Genomic DNA, 24,172 nt, shown 5'->3' on the forward strand with positions numbered 1-24,172 from the left:
AAACACATGACGAAATTGCGATGTTCACTGCAATAAACAATGAGACTTTTGCTTTGTTTAATTCTAAACATACTAGAGTTTTACATAAATAATGAGAATCAAACGGTAAAGACCAACTTTTTCTCATTAATAATCTTGCATTACTGAGTAAAAGCAAGAATAATATTTATTTTATCACTAGAAGAAATATAATGAATGTTTTGAAACTAACTTTAATTAAATACGCATTGGAGGAGCTGCTCAAATTTCAAGTGCATTACTTTGACTGTTGTTATAATGCATATTTGATAATAGATTTTCTATATTGTCTGTTTAAATTTATTAATTAGCATGTCCTGAAATGTTCAACTTCCATTTGGGAATCGATAATTTTGTTGAATCTTATTTGAATTGTTCATTTGAGAATTTTTTGTGCTTTCGATCTTGTGTATGATGGTGAAGTATACAAAAAGAAAATATAGTCATTTTCAAAAACTTCAACCTTGAGATTTTAATAAATTTTTATGTTTTAGATATCCCTGAGTCCGAAAAACATATTTCTATAATTATTTCTGTCTGTCTATAAATACGATGGATGAAATTTTGGATCCAAAATAGAGAAATCCTATCAATCCAAAGCAGATATGTGGATAAATTTTGATACCGGTAAATGAAATTTAGTGTGTGACATTTTGTATCAATTTGTAGTTTTCTATCAAATTTTGAACGAAGCCCACTCAGGAAAGTTTAAAACCTAATAGATAAACAGACTATTGTTTGTCTACTTATTCGGCACCACCGATGCATCTATTCATTATCTATCGAAGACGACGATCAATTCAAATGCAAAAGAACATTACAACTTCAAAACGTAAAAAACTCAATATAAAAAAAATTGACATGTAGTTTAATATCTAAAATCAGTGCCAAATTATCAAATAGATATCTGCCTAAAGACTCCGTAATATTAAGAAGGCTTCGAAATTTCGATACATTTTGTAAAAATTTTTGTATTCTGAGTATATCAATTTTTTATTTTGAATTAATTTATAATGACCGAGTCCTCGAACTCTTAAATTAAAATCAATTATCAAATTGAATATCAGAATATTATTTTAATATTCCTTTAACTTTTACATTAGGTATTGCTCGAAAACACTAAAACAATATTGTTTTAAAATAAATAAATATATTTATATATTATTTTATTATTAAGTAGTATTTAGAATATAATTAAAAGGTTGCTTTAAATTTTCTTTATTATCGTTCATTTAAAATTGCTTTTGAATTTTAATTTTGATTATTATATTTTTTAAGTGTAAAATACTATGAAAAAATAATTGCAGTAATCAGATGGTTGTTGATTGTCATTAGTCTAATCGTTAAATATTAATCTTCAGACATAAAAGCACCAAGAATTCATTCAGATTAAAATCCGTAATTTTATTCACAACTTCTGCTTTCGCCAGGCGATTGAATTGCTTGCGCGTGCTCAATGGTAAGCAGCCGCATGGAGGGACCGGCTTCATCACAATATTAAAATCCTCTTTCTCGAAATGGATCTTACTTAAATGTTTTGCCAATTTATAGAAACTTGTTACTTAAAACTTCTTACTTAGATAATTGAAACCAATAATAATAATAATACAAAATCTGATAAAGAAAGTTAGAGAGCAAAAAGGGCCATCGGGACTTGTATTGTTTAAGGACCGTTATAAGATTTAATCCGGCTCTCTAAAATGTTCTGTCGTATCAAATTCTGAACCAAACTCGTAAACTGGTTGACTGTCTGTCAATCTGCACAGATGAATACCTGTAAACGCGATCTCAGAAATTCTATAACTTGGTACGCAATCTTGCAACTAAAATTGTAGTTCTATATCAAGTTATGGTTTAAATCGCTTGAAAAGGAGTTCCAAATGCATATTCAATATTCTTCTCTCTACTACTACGAATAAAACATTGAAGTTGGAGAATCAATGTAATGAACAAAAGTGAAATTCAGTGCATTGCCCAAAGCCTACAGTTTTTATACTTTAAGAGGGGATCATAACACCTTTATCAAGTACTATGCGAGTAATTCTGGAAACACCATTTCCACTGATTTCCCTTTCTATATTATTTTCAATCTACCCAAAATATGCTATGTTGTGTTCATTGTGATCGCTTCCTGGTTATAAACCATCCATCAATTTTTTTCGTTAATTTAAGAGCGCTTTCATGTGGTATCATAATATGTGTCCTTTTCTTTCTCTCAAAATACTCGACCAGACGGTTTAGATGAATCTTCCCGTTTAACATTCCCCAGCATCTGAAAAATAAATATTTGGAATTGAGTCTGTGAATATGATTACTGAAAATAGCAATAAGCTAAAATTACGAAATTTGGTATGTGATCTTGCCACCAAATTTTGAGCGAAATGCGTTGAAAGGAAATCTATCTGTTGATGTGCATTATAAGCTCAACGGCTGAAAAACTCAAAAAATGGTCTGTCTGTTTATTCGTATGTATGTATGTGACTACGATATTAAAAAAAAATATGTCTTAAACAAACGAAACTTGTTTTGGAAATTTTATGACCAAAATTGTAGATTTATATTGAAATAATTTGAAAAGATGTTCAACTATCATACACAGATTTGTTCAGTATACTACGAGGCACAAATACTCTGCATTAAAACATTCCCTACCAAATTTCATATATTTAAATTACAGCATTTTTGAGCTATCGCGTTTACATGTTTATGAAAGTACAGCCCAACACAGTGTTAACCAATTGTTGGTTTTAAATCACAATTTGATAGGTGTTACACTATAGATGTTAAATTTGTACACTGAATTTTATAGATCTGGCCCTCTTTGTTTTGCAATTATCGTGTTAACTTTTATTCGAACAGGTGGCCAGCCAGATTTTCTCTTCATGGAATTTGTTAAAACTTTATTAAAAATATACAAAAATTTAGTGTAAAGATTGTATTTCAAATATGAGCCATCTTGCTGAAAGAGCTTTTGTTATTTTTGTCATAGACAGATGGACATTTTCCAAATTCAGAGAGGTCTATAAAGTGGAAATTTAACAAATTTCAAGTTCGAGTTCTTTGAGGATTACAATACTTCCTCTATACTTTGTAAACGAGAAAGTAGAAAGTCATGCCAGCATTTAAACTGAATAAAGTTCTGTAAAGTCTGGATAAAATATTACCTATTTTTATTTTACTTATTTGACAGAAATTGTGATAGTTATTGTTCCCCCCAAAGTACTAAATAACAGTAATGCATATCTTTTAATGCAAACTCAGATTAACAAGACAATTTTTTTAAATTAGAGTTGGGAGAGAAATATTACAAATATCTAGATACTGTCAGTAGCATAGGGAAAATACTAGCACCCACTGTATAATATTTTTTTTGCCCCCTTCCCTATTATATTGCGAGTTAGAAAGAGTAAAACAGGGCACCCAGGGCATGACATTAGTCCCCATACCCTTAATCGGAACATTTCACTTAAAAAAAAAAAACAGTAATAAAACACACTAATGTTTTATCCTCATGACGAAGTATCTGTACTCAACCTTTGCCTCCTAGTCACTACTTCAATTATTTTGACAACACAATTAGAATTTTATGACATATCTAATAAGAGGACAAAGACATTTATGTAGAACTTTGGTGAAGTTCTCTTTTTCCTTGAAGAGTGGTAAAAAATATTTTTATAATAAAAATTCTAAAAAACGAACAAACAAACTCTGCACTACTAGATTCAAATAAGAACATGGTGCTGATTTACAAGACATTAAGTAAAGTGGTTCAAAAGTATTTATGTGTCAATATCTATAAGAAAAATCAAAGAATACAAACGAATTCCAGAGACAGAACTCATAAAAAGATTCATTTCATCTAGGTGTACTTTTATTGTATTTTGTTAACAATAAATATCTGATATTCAGTATGCAAGTCAGTTTTATTACAATAGAAATGGCACTATAAAAACTTCAAACTATACCTCAAATTCTTATTGCCATCATTCTTGAAGTTTAATAGGATAACAAATGCTTTTTCTGAACAGAACGCTTTTAAAACCCTGTTGACTTCAATGACAGATTATAAAAATGTTTAAAATATATAAATTTGTTTAAAATATTTGAATTGTGCCACACAGTTATTTATTTTTCTTACAGTTTTACTTTAAATGAAGAGTAATTATTTCTATCCATGATAGAAATCAGGTTATAAATCATATTTTCAATGCAATCCGATTTGAACTGAACACTGAGTTATACAGTAAAATTGATAATCCAAACTTTTAATGCAGAAAATTTTTATTTTCAATTTTAGGCAAAGTAATAGATTTTATTGATTTAAAAGCCCAAATCAAAGACAAAAACATATATTACATTCAAAAATCTAAAAATATAAAGAAAAATGATACTATGCAAACTTAATAAAGCATTATCCAATGCCAAAAAGCTTTACAGAACAATTTTGTGTTAAAGCAATTGATGTTTCATAGCAACAGATTGTATTTAAGTTAAATATCAGTACAGATGAGAGAGAAATAAGACCAATAAAGATATGAATACACACTTTATTTGAGCACCATCATATAAATCTGTTTAAAAAGGAAAGAAATGAACACATTAATGGAATTTTCAATAACATATATCTGTAATATATTTGGTAAATTTAAAATACATATTTTTTGACAAAATTTAAAATAACAAATTTAGAAATTCTATAAACAATCCTACAGTAAATTTTAAAAATATAACAGTCAACAAGTAATTCCATTTTTAATAGTTTGTAATTCGTAATAACAAAACAAAAAAAGTAGACAGTTTTATATACATGAAGTATTTATGTAATAACAGTAGGATCATCTCGTCCGGTAAACTCTTTAATTTTTGTGATCTCCAATGCTATGTTGATTAAAGGCTTCAATACTTCCTGCAAGGAGAAAAAATATTTATATATATACTTAGAGATTATGTTTAAATTAGTTTTATTAAGTTTACATAAAACTATATAACATAAATAAGAGAGATAAAAGTTAAGACATCATTATGGCAGGAATTTTTAAAAACTTATTTTGCAAGTAGAAAACTCCTGCCCTTTAAAATGAATTATTTATCTACATATTTATAAAAGTTTCAGATATGTAACTACTGAACCTTATTCAGTTCACTCAGTTTTAAAAAGTTAAATACATTCTTTACAATATTTTCAAAAGATGAATGTGTTAATATGAATATACAATAGAATTCCAATTACTCAAATCAAATTACGATCAGTAGATATAAGGAAACTTGGCTGATTACATACAGTTTACAATTAAACTGAAAAAACTGAAATAAAAAATTGCTTAATTTTAATTTAAGAAATAAAGTTTAACAAATAATATTACAGAAAATTGACTATGCTATAAAATTTATGTGAAAATAGAAATCGCATATTTTATCATAATGCTTTTATTACATCAGTGATTTTGGGATAATTTCATGGTAATGATTCCAAATTTGGAATTGTATTTTGTATGACCAGTTCTAGTTTTTTACATAAAATGATAATTTAATTTTGAAATTAAATTTCAGTAATATTGTACACAACTCTTAAATGAATATCATTGGAATTGCTTTAAACATAAAACAATAATAAAATTAAATCAATACAATAAATGAATTTAATCTTAAAGAGTAATCAATATACAAATTAAATAAGTTGTTGAATTAAACTTATGGGAAAACACTTAAATGATTTTGTTTCATGTGCAGAAAAGATTTTGCACTAGAAATTCCAGCAATAAAGATATGCTTCTATAATAGCTAATTATATTTTCTTATATATATGTATATATAATATGATATTTTTGATCTATTGTCTTTATATCCTCAGTCTATTGATCTATTGTCTTTATATCCAATTTTTCACTGGTCTCGTTTTGTGGAAACCATCCCCTCCCCCAAAAAAATCTTAATTAAAAAGAGATATTACTAACCAAAGACTCAATATTAGTCATAGATGTTGAAAATTCAATTTGAGAATCAAAAAAAAAAAAAAAAAAAAAAAAAAAATCCCTACTTATAGATTTCCATAACTCAGCCTAGAAATATTTAACAATTATTAGGTCAAGTTTTATATGAAGTATTGGGTGAATCATCTTATTTCTATCTAATGCCTTCTGATGCTTCAACTTATCCATCAGTATTTTCTTAAAACATCTCAATTTTCTCCAATGACCAAAGTGGCATTATTTGGGGATAGAATTGAACCTCAACCAACTATATTTTGCAAAGAGATTTAAAAATATACTATATTATGTTAAATGATTTCAATAGCCACCTTGAGCAGGATCAGCTAAACAACAGGCAATGCATGTTCTAAGCAACTGTTCATTAAATTAAATTAATAAAGTTCTAAATTTCATAATTTGGTTCAGTTTTAGTCAAAAGAGATAATTTGTGGTTTAAAATTTAGACGATTTTTCTCAGCGGTGCATTTTGATTTAACCAGCATAAAATATAATTTTTTATATCATGTAAAGCATTTTTTAACTGGAAGCATGCATCAATATTTAATGGCTTACAAATTAGCCACTGAGTTACAATTAGAGAAGATTCCTATGTATTATTATTATGAATTGTAAAATTTATTCATATCATAAACTTTAAAATATAATTAAGAAATAAAAAAGAAATCAACCAACAGAAGCCAAATAATACAAATCTGCTTTTAGATTTATAATACTTTTAAAAAAGAAGACAAATGAAAATTACTAGAATGTAGAACTAATAAAATGATAAGAAATATAAAGCTAACAAATGGAAAAAGAAAGTTTATAAAAAAGTTCTAATAAAGTTAATGAATAATGTAATTACTTGAGCAGGTTGCTTTATTTTTTCAGCATCTTTCTCATAGCTGTCAATGTACAAACGAACAGTAGCACCACTGCTTCCAGTTCCACTCAATCTTAAAACAATTCGAGAACCATCATCAAATAGGATTCGAAGTCCCTATAAAAAAAGAGCAATAATAATAACATTTTTATGTTTTTTGTGTTTATAAATTATAATAAAGAATCAACATAAATGCAAATACATATCAATCAACAATACATATCAATCAATACAAAATCAACATAAATATTTGTTATAAATATTATGGTATTATTAAAAGATGTTTTGTTTTATTGCATTTAAATTTTTAAAAACGTATTTGCAAAAACCAAACAAACCACCTATATGTATAAAATAATAATATAGATGAAAAATTAGGATGAATTTACTAATTTTATTAGATAAATAATATGAAAAAGTAAGTTGAATAGTTCTGATTATAAACTGAAATCATTGAAAATGAGAATTTAGGGCAAATGAAAAAGTTAAAGAATCATTCATAAGAAGATCCTGTCAGAATAAACAAAAAGAAGTGTTAAATGTGTATAGAACAACATTTTCTAAATATAGGAATATTGCTAAATTTCAATTCAGTTAATAAAATTCAATTAATTTTGCAATTTTGAAGAATAGCTAATCAAGCAGAAAGCCTTATTATTATTAATATGTATTTATAATATGTATATGTATTATGAATATGTATTATCTATATACTTATAATAAAGCTCAATGTGTGTGTGTGTGTCTGTGTGTTGGCGCTCTACAGGCCAAGTCATTTGACATACAGCTATCAAATTTGGTACATGTATACCTTAGAGGTCGGGAATGTGCACCTGGGGTCCCTTTTTTTGAAATTTTAATTAGAATTTTAATTATTAATAAAAAACTAACTTTCCCGCCAAAAAAATCTTCCATTTTCCACACCGCCAACTTTTCCGCCAAAATAATCTTCCATTTTCCCCACCGCCAAATGAGTAAGGCTTTTTCTCCCAACAGTAATGAGGGTAGGGTTAATATTTTTCGGCGGATTATTTTAAACGATTCTGTTTATTTTCTTAATGTTTTATGCATTTAAAATTAAACATTGTTAATTAATCCATGTTTCAGATTCATTCTGAAGTACTTTTGAATTAAAATAACACAGAATAAAGGAAATTAAAAATGTATAATCTGCATAGCGTTACCCCAACTGGCGTAGAAAAATTCACGCATTTGCGTTACCTAACTGGCGAAGAAAATTCACGCATGCGCATTGTTCTGATCGTTGTCATGACAACCACTTTCAACGGATGATTTAAATTATTTTTAGGTTAGTTGCATGCTTTTGTAAGTAAATTGTATTTATGTTAGTTATATATTTTTTTGTATATGCTTATAGTTTTAAGCACATCGTTTTTTAAGTAGTTTTTTAAACCTCTTTTAGACCGATTATTTTAAACGATTCATTTTATTTTCTTAGTGTTTAATGCATTTAAAATGAAACATTGTTCATTAATCGATCTGTTCATGATGAATCTGAGAAAATGTTGTTGACAAATTCTTGAGATATTATATAAATTAAGAAAAATATTCTTTAGTGCCCATAAAGTTTAAACGCTCAGTAACTCTGAAGTACTTTTGAATTAAAATAACACAGAATAAAATAAATTAAAAATGTATAATCTGCACAGCGTTACCCCAACTGGCGTAGAAATCAGTAATCATATTATTAAAAAAAATGCTTTGTTTCAGTAAAAAATATTATTATATTAATTGCAGATTAATCCTTTACACTTTAATTTAAAGCATAAATTCTACGAGTGGTAACAGAAAATTAGAGAGATACATATCACGTTATGACTGAAGGCCTTTATAATATTATGAGTGAATTATATGACTATCAAAATTTGAAGTTTTAAAATATTTTGCTGAAGAATCTATTAAAGTAGGAATTGCATAAAATATTTAATTATTAAAATTTTAATGAACATTAAGATTGGTGAACCGGCTGGTCGCCAAAGGCGGCTAGTTGTGTATATATGTAATATGTATTTATAATATTTATATGTATTATGAATATGTATTATTGTATATATATGTAATATGTATTATTGTATATATATGTAATATGTATTATTAATATGTATATAAAAGTAATATGGATTTTGTGTCAAGATGTAGTATATCAAAATTGATTGATGAGATTATTTCAATGTTATTATTATGTTGACCAATTTTGGTGAAATAAATCTTATTAAAATAAAGAAAAAGAAATAAAATCAATTTTGATTTTAAAATACCTTAAAATTATATTATATATATATATATTTGACATTTACTTGTATTGCTAATTTTAATTTTAGAAACTGATGATTCAGTTTTTAATAATTGATGAAAAATTAATGTTAGCAATTCATACAATTTAAAAAAATAACTTTATTCTTAATAATGGATGGATTTTAATCTTTTTATTAGAAGCAAAAGTGTTTAATTATATGGTGAGAGTGAAACAGCGAGTACGATGACATACTGATATAAAAAGAATCACAAAGTGATTCTTAAGGATTGGTGAACAAAACGACCAGGAAATGCAATGTCCAATTACTATTTTTAAAACAAATAATTCACAAAAAAGAAGATAATCTATCAAAAAAAAAATCATGATTTTTGCAATTAATCTTTTTTTTTTTTTTTTTTTAACAGAAGTATAGTTGAAACCTGGAAAAGTTTTCAAAAAAATTGTCTAAAAAAACTTATGGATTAAAAGGAAGTAAAAAGGGAAATATATGAAATCAAATACACTTTTTAAAATAAAATTCAATTATTCAAAGTGTCCTATTTATTTATAATAGCTTACTTGCTTGGAAGCAACACTTTTATCCACAGGGTCAGTATATTCAAAATTGTCCATGTTTGACACAATGTAAGTTTTATTTAATGATGTGAATGATTTTTTAATTAATTTTTGACTTTGCATCACTCCTTCCAGTTCAGCAATCATCTTGTTGCAAGGCTCAGCATCGCAATTTTCATAATCATACCTAGAAATATTAAGCTTGTTTTTCATGCATATTATTAAAATAAAAAGGAATTTCTTTTCATAAAACAGAATTACAACAAACATTTCAATTTCATTCACACTGTATGATTTTAAAACTTATAAAACCATTTAGTTGTTTTACTGTTTAAAATTATTCATAAAAAATGAATAAGAACTCAGTTTAAACTCAGAAAAAACAATTAAAGCAATTTATTTTACTTGAGAAGTTCTATCAAAATTAAATCTATACCATCAAAGATTAATATTGCAGGCATTTTTAAGTTTTTTATATAATTCATTTTATTATGCAACAGACATCAAATCAAGTTTATCTCCTGTCACATGTGAATAATTATACCCAGGTTATTAAACTCAATGCAGTTCAAATATGCTTAATGCATGAAACATAGATTAAACATCTGTCAAGCAAGGATGACCAGAGTTTTTCCTTCTCTATATGCAATTATCTACATCAAATTTCTTATATTAACAGTAAATCTGTCTATGACAAGATACTTGTTTCACTTACAAAGAAAATGCAAGTTAAAATGCAACAATAAATTCACTTTTTGCATAATGCAGTACACAAAATGATTTTTTGGGGGGCATTACCATTTTACTGGACACAAATAATAGTAATGATTTTATACGGGGATTATTTAAATGTAAAAAATGAAACTTTGAATAGTCCTGTATTCACTGATGTATCATATGGTTTCTATGTATTGCCATTCATTGGAAATAAATATTTTAAATCTGTACTTTCTCTCTAAATAACTATATATATATGTATATATATAGTTATTGAGCGAGAAGGTACAGATTTATAACTTTATTTATACCTATGTTAATATATATATAACAGAAAAATATTTTGCATAATGTCAGTTTTTGCTGAAAATCAACTGATAGTAAGTGAATTATTTGTAAGATAACAGTATTGTGCATTAAATTTTTAAAATATCAGAAATCATCAATTTATAACTTGCACAAGAAAAGAAGTCATCTTTTCATTCTGAATTTTAACATTGTTGTAATAAGGACTTTACCAACTATTATTTTTTATTAGATGTACTCTGATACAGGAGTTAAAAATTAAAAAGTATTAAAAGAGTATCATCTAATTAATTACAAATTCAAAAGGCAAATATTTAATAATTTATGTGCAATTGTAATGATTTCTATACAGTGTAGATTTTCATAAATACAAATATTTAAAAGGCAACAATTAAAATTCAGAAGAAACTAGAAATAACACAGAGTAAGGGAAAATCTAACCAAAACTGTCAGTCAATTTTAAAATTCTGAAGTCTTCATGAATTGTCAAAGAAAATAATAACAATAAGTTTATTCTTTTTCAAATGTTAAACAATAGCATATAGGTTTTAAATATTAGCAAATTTTGAAAACTTATTTTGCATTCACACAGTGAACATTAGGTCAATTTAATTCTCAGTCAAATAGAAAACAAGTGTTCAGATTCGCCATATCATATTTACATAAAATTAATCACATTTTTTTATATTCCATGATAAATTAAAATTATTTTTAAAAGCCAATTTCTTCATATATTTTTAATAGATGATTTCATCATGACAGAACAAGGCTTTGCTTTTAAATCAATTGAATAATGCAATTTATATAATAAAGTAAAAATTTATATTAATTTAAAATAGTTCTACAATTCTTAAAAAAACTGAAAGATTACTTTTGTATTATTTGTGTAATGATTTTAGAATTTGTTACAACAATAATATATTTATAAATTTTCAGATTTACTTGTACAAAACATATAAAATTTAAAATAAATTACAAAATTCAAAATTAACCCTGAAAAAATTGCATTTTCAGTATAAGAAAGTTAAATAAAAAAATTAAACATATTTTATTTCCATTATACAGATGCTAAAACTGCATATTGTCATTAAAAGTACAAAAGATCGCATGTCATATAATTAATATTGGATGTGCAACTAACACTTTGAATGTTGATATAAAGTTATTAGCTATTCAAATTAAACTTAATTTTTTTAAAGCAATTTTTCTACGAGATGCAAAAAAATTAAATTGAAATAAATTTGAATCATGTATGTTATTATATCTTTAAATTACACTCATGGAATATCAAATTGAAGCATGCTGCAATAAATTATATTTTTTTAAACATGAACATTTTAATAAAATTATACCTTGTAAAAAAGTTACGTCCAAATTTTTGCCAATGCTCCAAAAGGATTTGTTCAACACTCATCTTCTTATTTGCAAGAACTGATAGCCAAGCAAGGACAGCCCAGATGCCATCTTTTTCCCTGTATAAAAAATAGAGCAAAACAGAATTAGCTTCTATAAAGACTTCCATATCAAATTTCAAAAACTATAGATCATATCTACATTTGATCATTGAATAAACTAGCCGACTTTGGCGACCAATTCGTTCACCCAGTTTATCGACTTTTTAGGTTATTACATCATTAATTTATTACTCGATATAACTGAAAAACATGAATCCAATCAGTATACTTCAGATTAAAAAATATATATATTACAAAATAAAAGCACAAGTGAAAATCCTACTACTGAGTTAATAATTGCTAAAACCATGTAATTGAATGTTGTGATGTAAAGTTTGAATTCCTTCATAGAATTTTAAAAAAATTTTTCTGACAGTATATCAAATAGAATTAAGATTATTATTTCTTTCAAAAGAGGAAATTGTATAGAAATGAAATTGATATCATTAAAAAGATAATTTTTCAAGACTTCAGATAATACAAGGGTAATTTTTTATAAATCGTTTTGAAAAATATGAATATCAATTTCCATAGGGAAGTCATAATGATGCAACTAGATTTAAAATTAATGTATGGTCATCAAAATTGAATATTTTGAGACAATTTGTCACCAATTTTTATGCAATCTCTAAAAACCATTTGTTACCATTTCTGGTATCCATCCAGAATAGCAGTTTTTAAAAAAGTTTTTAGATAACTGACACAATTTTGATGTGCTTGTCAAGAATTCTCTAATTAATCTAAAACCATCTTACCATGATTACTTATCTCAAGATGGTTAAGCTATTTTTGCGCTCGATTAAACATTTTGTTTGAAGTCCATTTCTTTATTTCATTTATATTTTCTTTCCTCTGACTGAATGCGATGCACTTTTAATTGTGATGGCAAAACATCTCCAGAGTATTTCTAATATTCAGCTCCATTCATTTGCTGAGCAAAGCACTGAATTTAATGCATCTGTAAAAATATTTAATAAATGAAGCAGAATGAATAATTTTTTTTTATGATACCATATTTTCCACCATTTGCAAGGCTTCATATACATTTTTGTTACAATTTAATAATGAAGAATAAACGAAAGGAGGAAAATGAAAATTTTAAATTTGTTATCCATCCTTTTTTTATTTTCCATATAAGAAATATATAAAAATTGAATACCTGATATGATCTGATCCAGTTCCAAAACTTTCTTCACCACATAGTGATAACATTCCAGCATCCATAAGGTTTCCAAAATACTTCCATCCAGTTGGAGTTTCATAAATCTTCTTGCCAGTTACTTCAGCCACTCTATAAAATAAAATTAAAAATTATCATACACTATTTGTTAAACAATGTTTTAACCAATACAACTTATTCTTACAATATAAGCATCAATACCAGATTTTTCTTTTTATATTCCTTCTCAATGTTATTATATATTGAACTGTCTTGCATTTTACTGAAGGTAATGAAATCTGAAATTGCATTTTAATTTATATACATAAATATCTATTTGTTTGATTCACAAAAAATTCTACAGCCATGGAAGGATTAAAAAAAAAAAAAAAATGAGCATATATTCTTTAGGACCTGAAAGGGCCAATTAAAGTAACAAAACCTTTCTATGTATCTAATACAAGTGACATAGGGTGAAGTGATATTACATTTTCCTGTCATAACTTCAAAGCACATGATCAGAGAAATATTTTTACATTTTACTAATTTTATTTTTTAACATTTTTTTATTAATTTTTAATCAATTCTTTAAAGTTTAAAAAAAGCAAAATTTGCATAAATTCTATTTTTTTAAATCAAAATATTAAATCCATTTTTCTGTTCAATCATATTTACTTTTTACACATACTTGTAATGAACATTCTCTCTCTCTCTCTCTCTATATATATATATATATATATATGCCAAATTTGGGGCAAAAGTGCTATTTACCTGAAACCTTTAGAATAAGAAATTATAGTTGATGGTCTTGCAGTAGCTAAAAATATGTTTTATTATTTTTTTTTCTCCTTATCTACATAAAGAACAAATAAATGAAGATAAATCTGTGGGTACAGCAGCTAATATATTTATAAATCAAAAAGGAAATTGAATACTCTTACAAGGTACATACTATTTGAAAAAATAATTATTTATATTTTATGAGACTTAAAAAGAATTATTGTTCGCTCAACTTTTATATTTTTTTACAAAATTTTTCATACAAGTATATACTAATACATACAATGATTAGGTTACAAAAAGTTTTACTATAATTAAGAAGTTGATTTATTATATGAAATAACACAGATATAGTTAAGATAACACTGCAATTTTATAAACTAATTTTTTTTTTGTCTAACCTGTAATTTTTATCTTGAATAGAATGATTCATATTATTATTAACTAATATTTGATACTACTATGATCAAGATTTATTATCAAATATATTATACAGAAAAAAAAATCTCATGAATTTGTTTCTGTGGAATCAAATTTCATGGCATTTAAAAGATAATAAATGAACATTTTAACCAGACGATTTTTAATTTTTAATAATAAATTTTAACCAATAAACAATAAATAATCATTGCCAATATTAAAGGTTGGCAATTTGGATGAAATGAAAATATATAACATTCTATGTTCTGAAGACTTTCCATTCATTATCTAATTATTTTTAACACTGTTGCATAATAAAATTATTAGTAATTAAGAAAATAAGTGTTTTATATATTTGAAATGTTTTCACGGAGAAAGAAAGCACAAAAGTAAGGTAACTGGAAATCACATCTTTACTCCTTTTTTTTATAGTTAAAGAATTGAACAATAGCAATTATTAAGAGTTCTTTATTAAATCCATGACCACTGAATTACACCACAGAATAAGAAAATAGCAGGAAAATGAGATTGTGGAAATGCATTCAGAGCTTAGATAGCTTCAAAAGAAATTTAATAAAAATTTAGTTGATAAAGCATTTATTCCAAGGTGTGTGGAGAAACTGTGAACAATTAAAAAATTATTGTGAAATTTAAAAATATATGATTAGGAAATAATTTCAAGCACACAGATAAACAGAAATTATTACATTATCAGCATTTATAAAAAAATAAAATAAAATAAATAACAATCCTATACCTGTCGACAGCTCCTGCAGTTGGCATGCTCCTAGCATAGCCTTTCACTCCACTTTTTTTGAAATATGGAATGCATTCTAAATTATTAGCTAAGACAGCCAAGGAATCTGATGGACACACAAAAAATGCTTTTTTGCCCAAAATCATATTACGATCCTGTAAAATAAATAAAATTTGTTTTCAAAATGAAAAGCATATAACAAAGAAAAATAGTAGAAATACAGTTTATGACATGTATTAGACAATAAAAATAGATTACGTCTCAAATTATTTGAACAAAACAAACCTCATAACTACATCAGTAATGATGAATTTCATTTTATGTTATTATTTATCAATGTTACTTTTATTAATTAATAATGTCATGCATTCCTATGATCATCTATTAAATATTACAAACTTACACCATCACCATCAAATGCAGCTCCTAGATCAAAATCACCTTTTTTCATAGCTTCAACTAAATCAGCAGCATATGTTAGGTTAGGATCTGGATGATGGCCACCAAAATCTTCTAATGGTACTCCATTCACAACACTGTTAGCATCGGCCCCAAGTTCAGAGACAAAAATTCGTTTAGCATAAGGTCCAGTAACTAAGGAAGGGGAAAAAAAAAGTTCAAAATGCTTAGCATTCATAGTTCATTTTTTTCTGCCAGAACTTGAAACATTCTTAATTAAAAAGATAATTAGATAAATGATTATTTTATATAAAAAAAAAATCTTTAATTTGAAGTTTGTCTTTGATGTACTCTTAAGTCAAAAAACAATTTCTTAAAAGAAATTATTAAAAGCTCCCATTAATTAGAAAATATAAGGTATTTTCCAATTCATTAAAATTCTACATATGTTTTGTAGCATTTATATTTTGTGTTTAATAAGAATTCTAGGCTTGTAAAAGGAATTTGAAAGGGAAACTTTAAATTGGCTACTCCAAACACAGCAGAAGGCACAAGGACATATCTGAAGCACCAGACCACTGTGACAGAAACACAGGTCGGAATTGCAGTTGAGTCCTAAGGGCCACTGCCAGCCATGGTACGATCCTTCCTTTGGGAAGTATATCAATGGGAGAAGCCAACGCTCCCACCTTTCTCTGTACCCACCAGGTAAGCAAAAACTAGCCACTACATCGGAAGCTTCTCTTCCTCAACTACAAAGTGCCACCCTTGAGATATTTGAAAGGGAAATGAGAGATTTTAATTTTGTAACTCTTAGCACTATATCTACAATATTTGTAGCAAATATGAGTTAGCACAAGAATATCTTTTGCAATTAAATATTTACCTGTGTTACTGCTTGTGCTCCTCTGTCATTCTGAAATTTTTAGTAATATTATATTTACTTTAGAAATAACTTTATTTTCTACATACTTACATATATCTTGAGTTTTTAGATCAAAAACTTAAATCTTTTTCAGACACTAATATAAATCTGAGCAGATCAATCTGCAAATGAATTTATTTGAGTTTAAATAAATTAAAAAATTCTTTAAGCATGCTGAATTGTTCATAATGAATTATCTAGATTAATAAACCTTTTAAATTAAAAAAAACATTTAAATTATTAAAATTTTTATGATGCAGTGATTATTTTAAAATGGTATCTGCATGTCTCATTAAATTCTAAGTTATGTTTCTGTATCATATTTGTTTTTTAGTAAACTACAAGTTATTAGCACAAACAACAGTGGAAAATGGAACTTCTCGTGAAATTATATATTATTATCATAATTTGCTTATAATTCTTTTGCATTAATAAGGATTTGAATATTAGATACATAACTATACAAGAACCTCATACATGTAGGGGAGAGAATGCTAATCTTCATTCTTCTTTACTTTTTGACCATTTTGGATTTTTAAAGAACTAGATTTCAATGAGTGGAGAATTTTAAAGGGTTAAAACAGTGTAATAATATATTTCTAAGATTTTTTTAAAATCACTTCCATCATTTCAACAGTGCTATTGGTTCACAAAATATTGCAAAATATGTTCAAAAGTGCTAATAGTGTATATATATAATAGACTATATATTAAATTGCCAAAACTGGTAAATTTTGGCAATTTGTTTGTATAAACAAAGGCTTTTAAGAAAATATATATTCATGATACTTGAAAAATGATATTGTTAATATCTTAGGGTTTTATGTGCCAAATCTTCATGCTTTTTATACCAGATTTTCATATATTTTATGTACCAAATCTTTATACATTGAATTGAAATCTACTTTCTTTTATAGTATATAAGGATTTGGTCATTGTCGAAGAAAGTCAAGTCCCCCAATGCTAACATACAATACAAATATTAATTTAAATTATTCATTCAATGAGATTGAATTGGAAGCAAATATAAATGCAATGTCTTATCATTCAATCGGGTATATACATAAATAACCACTATTTAGTTGAGAATAAATAGTGGTTGATAATATTTATGATAAGAAGGGAGCAAAGAGTTCCATCAATCAAATTTGTATCAACAAAATAAAAACATACATAATTTTACCTTTTCAGTAAAGTTAAACTTACCTCCATGCATACAGTTGATAAGAACTTTGAACCCACTAGATATATGTGATTTGAGGGCAGGAAAATCAAAGATTTCTTTCATAAGCTCCAAATAATCATCAACAGAATCAATAATTTCAACTCTGAATGGTTCATTTTCTATTAAATAGTCATTTATTCCAATTTTGGAAATATCACATTCTAAGTCAGGACAAATATAATACTCTTTTATTTCAGTTGAAAGTTTGTAGATACTATTGGTACAACCATCTGGAGCTGGGCCTATTTTAAAAAGAATAAAACTGTACTGTAACAATATAATAATATAGTCATGGATTGTGAATGCATTTCCTCTTAAATTAACTGGATATGTATTAAAATATTAAAAAAACTTAAGAAATTCGAATGTACAGAAATTATATAGAAAAAATCCTGAACTATTTTGGGACTTGGTGATATTCACAGCTTCCCTTCCCAGTTTACGTGACGATTTAAGATTATACAAAGTTCTGCTTTAAATAAGATACAAAGAATTACCTAACGCGGTCACAATAAAGTTTCATTTGTTGGTGATTTATTTGCGGCAATTTTGGTTAGTAATGTTTTTAATTTTTTGGCAATTTATTAGAGAGGCCATAAATTTCAACAAGTACCAATGTTCTTAATAATTTTTGGATGAAGATCATATTATTAAAATTTCTATATACATTATCTACAGAATATAAAAATAACTATACGCTATAAAATCAAAAGTATTTGAATAGATATAATTCAAATTTCATAACAAAATATATTGAATTATTGATTACTGCAAAAAAATTATTCCTGTTAAACTACATGAAAAATTTGAAAACAAATGGATATTAAATTCAAACACTAGCTATCGCAGATACATTCCAAAGTAAGTCTTACTGTACTAACTTAATCAGAAAATAATCAACAGAATAGTTCGTAATAGTTGAGATACTTGCCAATAACTAATTACTAAACTGACACAAAAATTTTGGTATATTCCCAGAATAAAGGACCACAGAAAATTTCAATAAGTAGAAAGAGCCATTTAGAAAAAAACTAAAAACTAAATAAAAAAAAAAACTGATGCTATAAGCCGGCTATTAGATAATAACAGAAAAACTTTAATAAACGAAATAGGATGTTTATTTAATTAAAGTTTGATAAAATTCCCTTCTTTGCTTACATAAGAGTTAAAAAGATAAACCTCAAATATTTGAGATATGGTTAGAAAAGAAGATATTTGAGTCAGCACTCTACTTTCTAAACTTCTATGCTATAGAAACAATTCAACCACATCAAAACATTAAACACTAAATTTGGAATAAGATGATACATTTGGATGATTCTACATGATAATTATTATATTAAAAAATGACAATTGATTCTTATTAATGTAAAAAAGAGAATAAAAGAATCAAACCTTTTGAAAAGTCAACTTTTCTATCAGTATAAACTTTTTTGTAAGGTTAGTTTGAAATTTAAACATGCTTTCATAGAAATTAAATTTTTTATATAATAATACAAATTTCAAATGGAAGATATCTAACAATAAGTGCAGTGGACTCATGGAGTATTTAAATATATAGGTTCTTAATCTCTGGTATGAAATAAAGTGAAATAATAATTCAAGTACTTATTAAATATGAAAATATCTTTATGAACATAAATGGGTACTTTATATGAACCTATTTAGATACTAGTTATGAAAAACAAAAAAGAAAAAATTTGCAAAAGCATTTGTAATGCTTACTTAATAAGATCTATTGGTATATTCTCTTTCATACAAAATCATGTTGGTGTAGTACGGCATCAAGTCACAAGAGAATTAATAATACAGTGATTATCTGAGTCTGCTTTTGTTTTTTCCTTCTTTTTTTTCTGAGTGACTTGTATACATATGTTTTAATTTCTTTAATAGCAGCATTATCTCTTTTATCCAATTTTTTGAAGATTCTTGTAGGAAGCTTTTTAAATGGCCACTATTTCTAACAAACCATGGCATGTTATTTATTTAGCATCAAAAAAATAAAAACAATGCAGAAAAAAATCATGATAAATAATATGCAATAAAGTAAACATTTCCATACCCCACTTTTCTTATCAATAATAATATTATAAAGTAGCAGGTGGGAGAAGTCATAAGAAGCATAAGCCAACATTGCAAAGGACCCTTATAATTTTCTCATTTTAAATAAGCGTGAATCTGAAGAGAAGTAAAATACAATAAAATAAGCATTTTTTAAAAAATAGTATGAGATAAATTTAATCACTAAAAAATATTTTTTTAAAAAACCTTTATTTGAAAAAAAACTGAAAAATAAAGTTTTATAAAATTCAATAATATTACATACCCCCATTAGAAATATTAAATTTAATTCCAAAGTCTTCATTTTCACCACCAGGGTTGTGGCTGGCAGTTAAAATGATACCTCCATCACATCCTTTCTTTCGGATTAAACAAGATACGGCAGGAGTGGACATGATTCCATTTTGAGCAACAACTAGTTTTTTCACCTAAAAAGAAAATTTATCAATATCTTATAAGATTGATAAGTGTTTTTAACAACAGAAACAATAAATAAACATTTAACTGTGGTCATTGAATACCACTCATGAATATAATAATATTTCATTAAAGAACAAAGTAAAATTAAGTCATTCACAAGTATTATCATTTTATACAAAAATGACATAGAATATTTTTACAGTGGCTCAACCAATTGAGAGCACACCTTACTTTTACTTGATAAATCCAAATTTCATTATAAATAACACATTACCAAGAAATACAAACATCTTTCTATTTTTACACATAAATGGTTTAATTTAAAATAAAAACAAAGAACAATCAACGAAAAATTTCTTAACTGAAAAGTTTCAGAAGCATTTTAAAAAGACAGATGCAGAGTTTTGCCTAAAAAAATTGAGAAAACAGAGAAAACAAAATGTGAGAATGTTCGCACATTTTTAACCATTATTAAATATTTTTTACTTGACTGCTACTTTAATCTAATTTTGCATAATCTTATCTTAAACCTTTTCAACAATCATTTTGTGTGATTAAGTTTGTTAGATGATCTTAAAGCCAAAATTTTAATTGGAAAATGCGCCTTTGAAGAGAAACCAGTATTGATATTAAGGAAATTCATATTAATTTTATTTAAAAAAGAAAAATATTATCATGAAATAGTTGAAATTGTTGGTAGAAACCCCACTTGTGTTCAGAAAATCATTGTAAAATTAAAAAATGATAGACAGATTGAAAATAAATATGGAAGAGGAAGGAAAGGTATTCTGAGTCATGTTGCAAAAAGAAACATTTTGAAAGAAATCAAGATTGATCCTAAAGTAAGTACTATCAAAACTTGCTGCAGAAACTTCTCAAATTATAGGCAGAAGTGTATGTGCTGAAACTGTGCGAAATGTAATTAGACAAGATGGAAATAAAAGTCGAGTTGCTAGAAAGAAACTATTCATCAACTTGCAAAGTCCAGGGGTGTTTGTGGGACCCCAAAAAATCCCCTGAAACTTTTACGGACTTACTACCGACATTTTGGAGTTTCGAGAAGGGGGGGGGGGAGAAATGAAAAATTACAATTATGAAGTATTGAATGACCTAATTATAAAAGTTCAATGAATTACTTTTTTTGAAAAATTAAGACCTTTGAACCCAGGTCACGTGATCGCACATCTGGTCGAACGAAGTCTCTCCCTTTTTTTTTCTGCCGCGCCTACTTGCCGAAAAGAATCCAGAAGAGAATGTCCGAGAACCGGGGGAATGAGTCATAACTCGCAATAAGGAAAGAACAAAAAAGAAGTTTTTTCCCCCTTTTCACGCATTATCACTGCCTTTGGAGAAAGAAAGGAAAAGTTTTCACCACAGACACTGACCTTGCGTTTTCTGCTTTCAAAGCAAACAAAATTACCCAGATCAAAATAAATAATTCATTATTATTCCTACTTCCTTTTGAACGACGATCCCCGGAATTTCCGGGTATCGAAGTTCAAAATCCCCGGAATTCCGGGGTTTCCCCGGAGCACAAACACCCCTGAAAGTCAGAAAAAGCATTTGGAGTTTGCAAAAACTCATCAATTGAAGACCAATAACTTTTGGAAGAAAGTAATACTTAGTGATGAAAGTAAATTCAACAATTTTGGCAGTGATGCCATCGCACCATATGGAGAAAGCCCAATACTGCTTTGGGTCCAAAAAAAATTTACATTCCACTGTTAAACATGATGGTGACTCCGTCATGATTTCGGGTAATATGGTTCCTTCGGGGTCGGAAATTTAGTTTTTATAGATGGCTTTATGAACCATATGTCCATGGACTAGGATTTACTTTGCAACGGCATAAAGAAGAATGCTAAAAGTTTGGTTTTGAATGGAAATTTATTTTCAAGCATGACAACGACCCGAAACACACTGCTTGTAACATCAAAATGTGGTGTCTTTTTCATTGTAAACAGCAGTTGCACACATTACCACACTCCCCCAACATCAATGTCATTAAAAATCTGTGGGCCACACTTGAAATAGTGGTTCAAAAACACAAAATTAAAAGCAAAACCAATTTAAAACAAGTGCTGCAAGAAGAATGGGGTAAAATATCTTCAGCTACTACAAAAAGTTGGTCGAATCGGTACCACAACATTTAGAGGCCATTATAAAAGTCAAAGGACATGCAACATTGATCTTCATTTGTATGCAAGATATTACAAAAATTTCATTGGCATTTTCTCGATTTTTTGAGGCAAAAATCTGCATATTTTTATTTCAAATGTTTTTGAAACTTTTCAATTTAGAAGTTTTTTTTGTTGATTGTTCTTTATTTTTGCTTTAAATTAAACCATTTGCCATGCTTAAAAATAAAAACATTTTGTTTTTCTTGGTAATGTATTATTTATATTGAACGTAGGATTTATCAAGTAAAAGTAAGGTGTGCTCTCAATTGTTTAAGCCACTGTATATATCACAAATATAAATCTTGAAATATCTCTTATCTATATCTAAATCTTTATTCCTATCTATCAATTTTGACACTTCCCATCTCCAAATAGAAGGTGTCACTGAATTTGATAAAAAATAAAATAAAATAAACTACACAGTGAAGAAATTAAGAATTAGCTTCCTCAAATGCAAGTTGAAAGTACATCAAACCCAATTATACACTTCTAAACTAATAAATATGGCACAATCATCAAAATGTAAGTTTTTAAAGGCCATAAATTAACACAACTGGTATACTAACTGCATACTTTAGTTAATATATAGCAAGTTTTTTACTGTTTGGCAGAGACTGTCAAAAAATCTGTACTGTGTTTTTTAGTTTTACCGAAGAGACTAAATGAAGCATATCGCCGATTGAGATTCCATATTCATTTTCCTTCAGAAGCAAACAATCGATCCATCCCACATGGAATCTATACACAAAGGAACATATTTTTCTGGTAGGACATGTGTAATTTCCGGAAGAAAAAGAGTAACAAACAACAAAAGAGCAACAAAAGATATTGAACATCTTGCATTATAATAATAGGGGTATAATAAAGAGGGTATAAAATAAATGAAAACAGACCTTGTTGGCAGCACAAATCTTAATGATTTTCTGCACTGCTTCCTTGACATAATATCTTCCGTCTCCTCCGACTGCCAAATAGGATCCTTTCAGTTTGTCGCCCATCGCTGTCAAAATACATTGCACAAAGTTTTCCGTATAATTGTCCTGCTTGAATACTTTTACTTTCTTTCGCAGTCCACTAGTACCGGGTTTTTGCCCTTCAAAAGGAGATGTGGGAACAGTGACACTTTTCAATGATTGCGGCATCCTGTCGTCTGCTGTACTAAAATTTCAAAGAAACGATTGAAAGTAGAGAAAGAAGGATTTGTTTGACTTCAAATTGTGAATCCACCCAGAATCTATTGTATAATTTAAGAGGTACAAGTGCAACAACGGCTTTAGAAAAGAAGACTTTGGCTTTGAAGTTGATAAAAGCAGAAAAACAAATTCGAATGAAGGTCACTTTTCAGAAATGTTGACCTGTTGCCAAGACGACTTTCTGAAATACATTTAGTTCCGGAATCACAGAAATGTTGTGTGTGCTGCCCATTTTGCAGAGCAACTAAAGTATTAGTATAATTTCTAGTTTAAATTATGCGCTTATTTTCCTAAAAAAAGCTTTTCTAGCTTAAATTATGAGTTTTGCCAGTTTTTAATTTTCACTACCTTTATAACATTGAAGACTCGCGATTTTATGAGACGTAAAGATTACAGACAATTAATAATACAGAAGGAGACATGTATCAATGCACAGTAAAATATTTCAGAGCATTTATTTAATATAAGGGGAA

At 27.2% G+C, this 24,172-nt stretch overlaps 1 protein-coding gene across 1 annotated transcript; it reads right to left on the bottom strand.

Annotated features, from left to right (window-relative positions):
• Nucleotides 1-4,547: 4,547 nt before the first annotated feature.
• On the bottom strand, nucleotides 4,548-23,863 carry LOC129976146 (phosphoglucomutase-1-like). Its single transcript, XM_056089570.1, has 10 exons — nucleotides 23,400-23,863; nucleotides 20,172-20,334; nucleotides 17,827-18,087; nucleotides 15,700-15,890; nucleotides 15,297-15,451; nucleotides 13,340-13,471; nucleotides 12,079-12,198; nucleotides 9,707-9,890; nucleotides 6,853-6,987; nucleotides 4,548-4,924 (listed from the first exon to the last, which is right to left on the bottom strand). Exons 1-10 carry the CDS (start codon nucleotides 23,646-23,648, stop codon nucleotides 4,835-4,837), a joined length of 1,680 nt encoding a protein of 559 aa, XP_055945545.1. The 5' UTR covers nucleotides 23,649-23,863; the 3' UTR covers nucleotides 4,548-4,834.
• Nucleotides 23,864-24,172: the final 309 nt, after the last annotated feature.

The sequence above is a fragment of the Argiope bruennichi genome, chromosome 7 (genome assembly GCF_947563725.1).
Source record: "Argiope bruennichi chromosome 7, qqArgBrue1.1, whole genome shotgun sequence".
NCBI lineage: Eukaryota > Metazoa > Arthropoda > Arachnida > Araneae > Araneidae > Argiope > Argiope bruennichi.

What these genes read in the sequence shown, in the direction of transcription:
- LOC129976146 (XM_056089570.1), bottom strand. Translation starts at nt 23,648, where the DNA reads ATGCCGCAATCATTGAAAAGTGTCACTGTTCCCACATCTCCTTTTGAA. An exon ending in TATCAACTGTATGCATGGAG is followed by an intron (nt 15,891 to 17,826) that starts GTAAGTTTAACT and finishes CCCCTTCCTTAG; the next exon opens with TTACTGGACCTTATGCTAAA. An exon ending in AAAGTGTTGCTTCCAAGCAA is followed by an intron (nt 6,988 to 9,706) that starts GTAAGCTATTAT and finishes CTTTTTTTATAG; the next exon opens with GGACTTCGAATCCTATTTGA.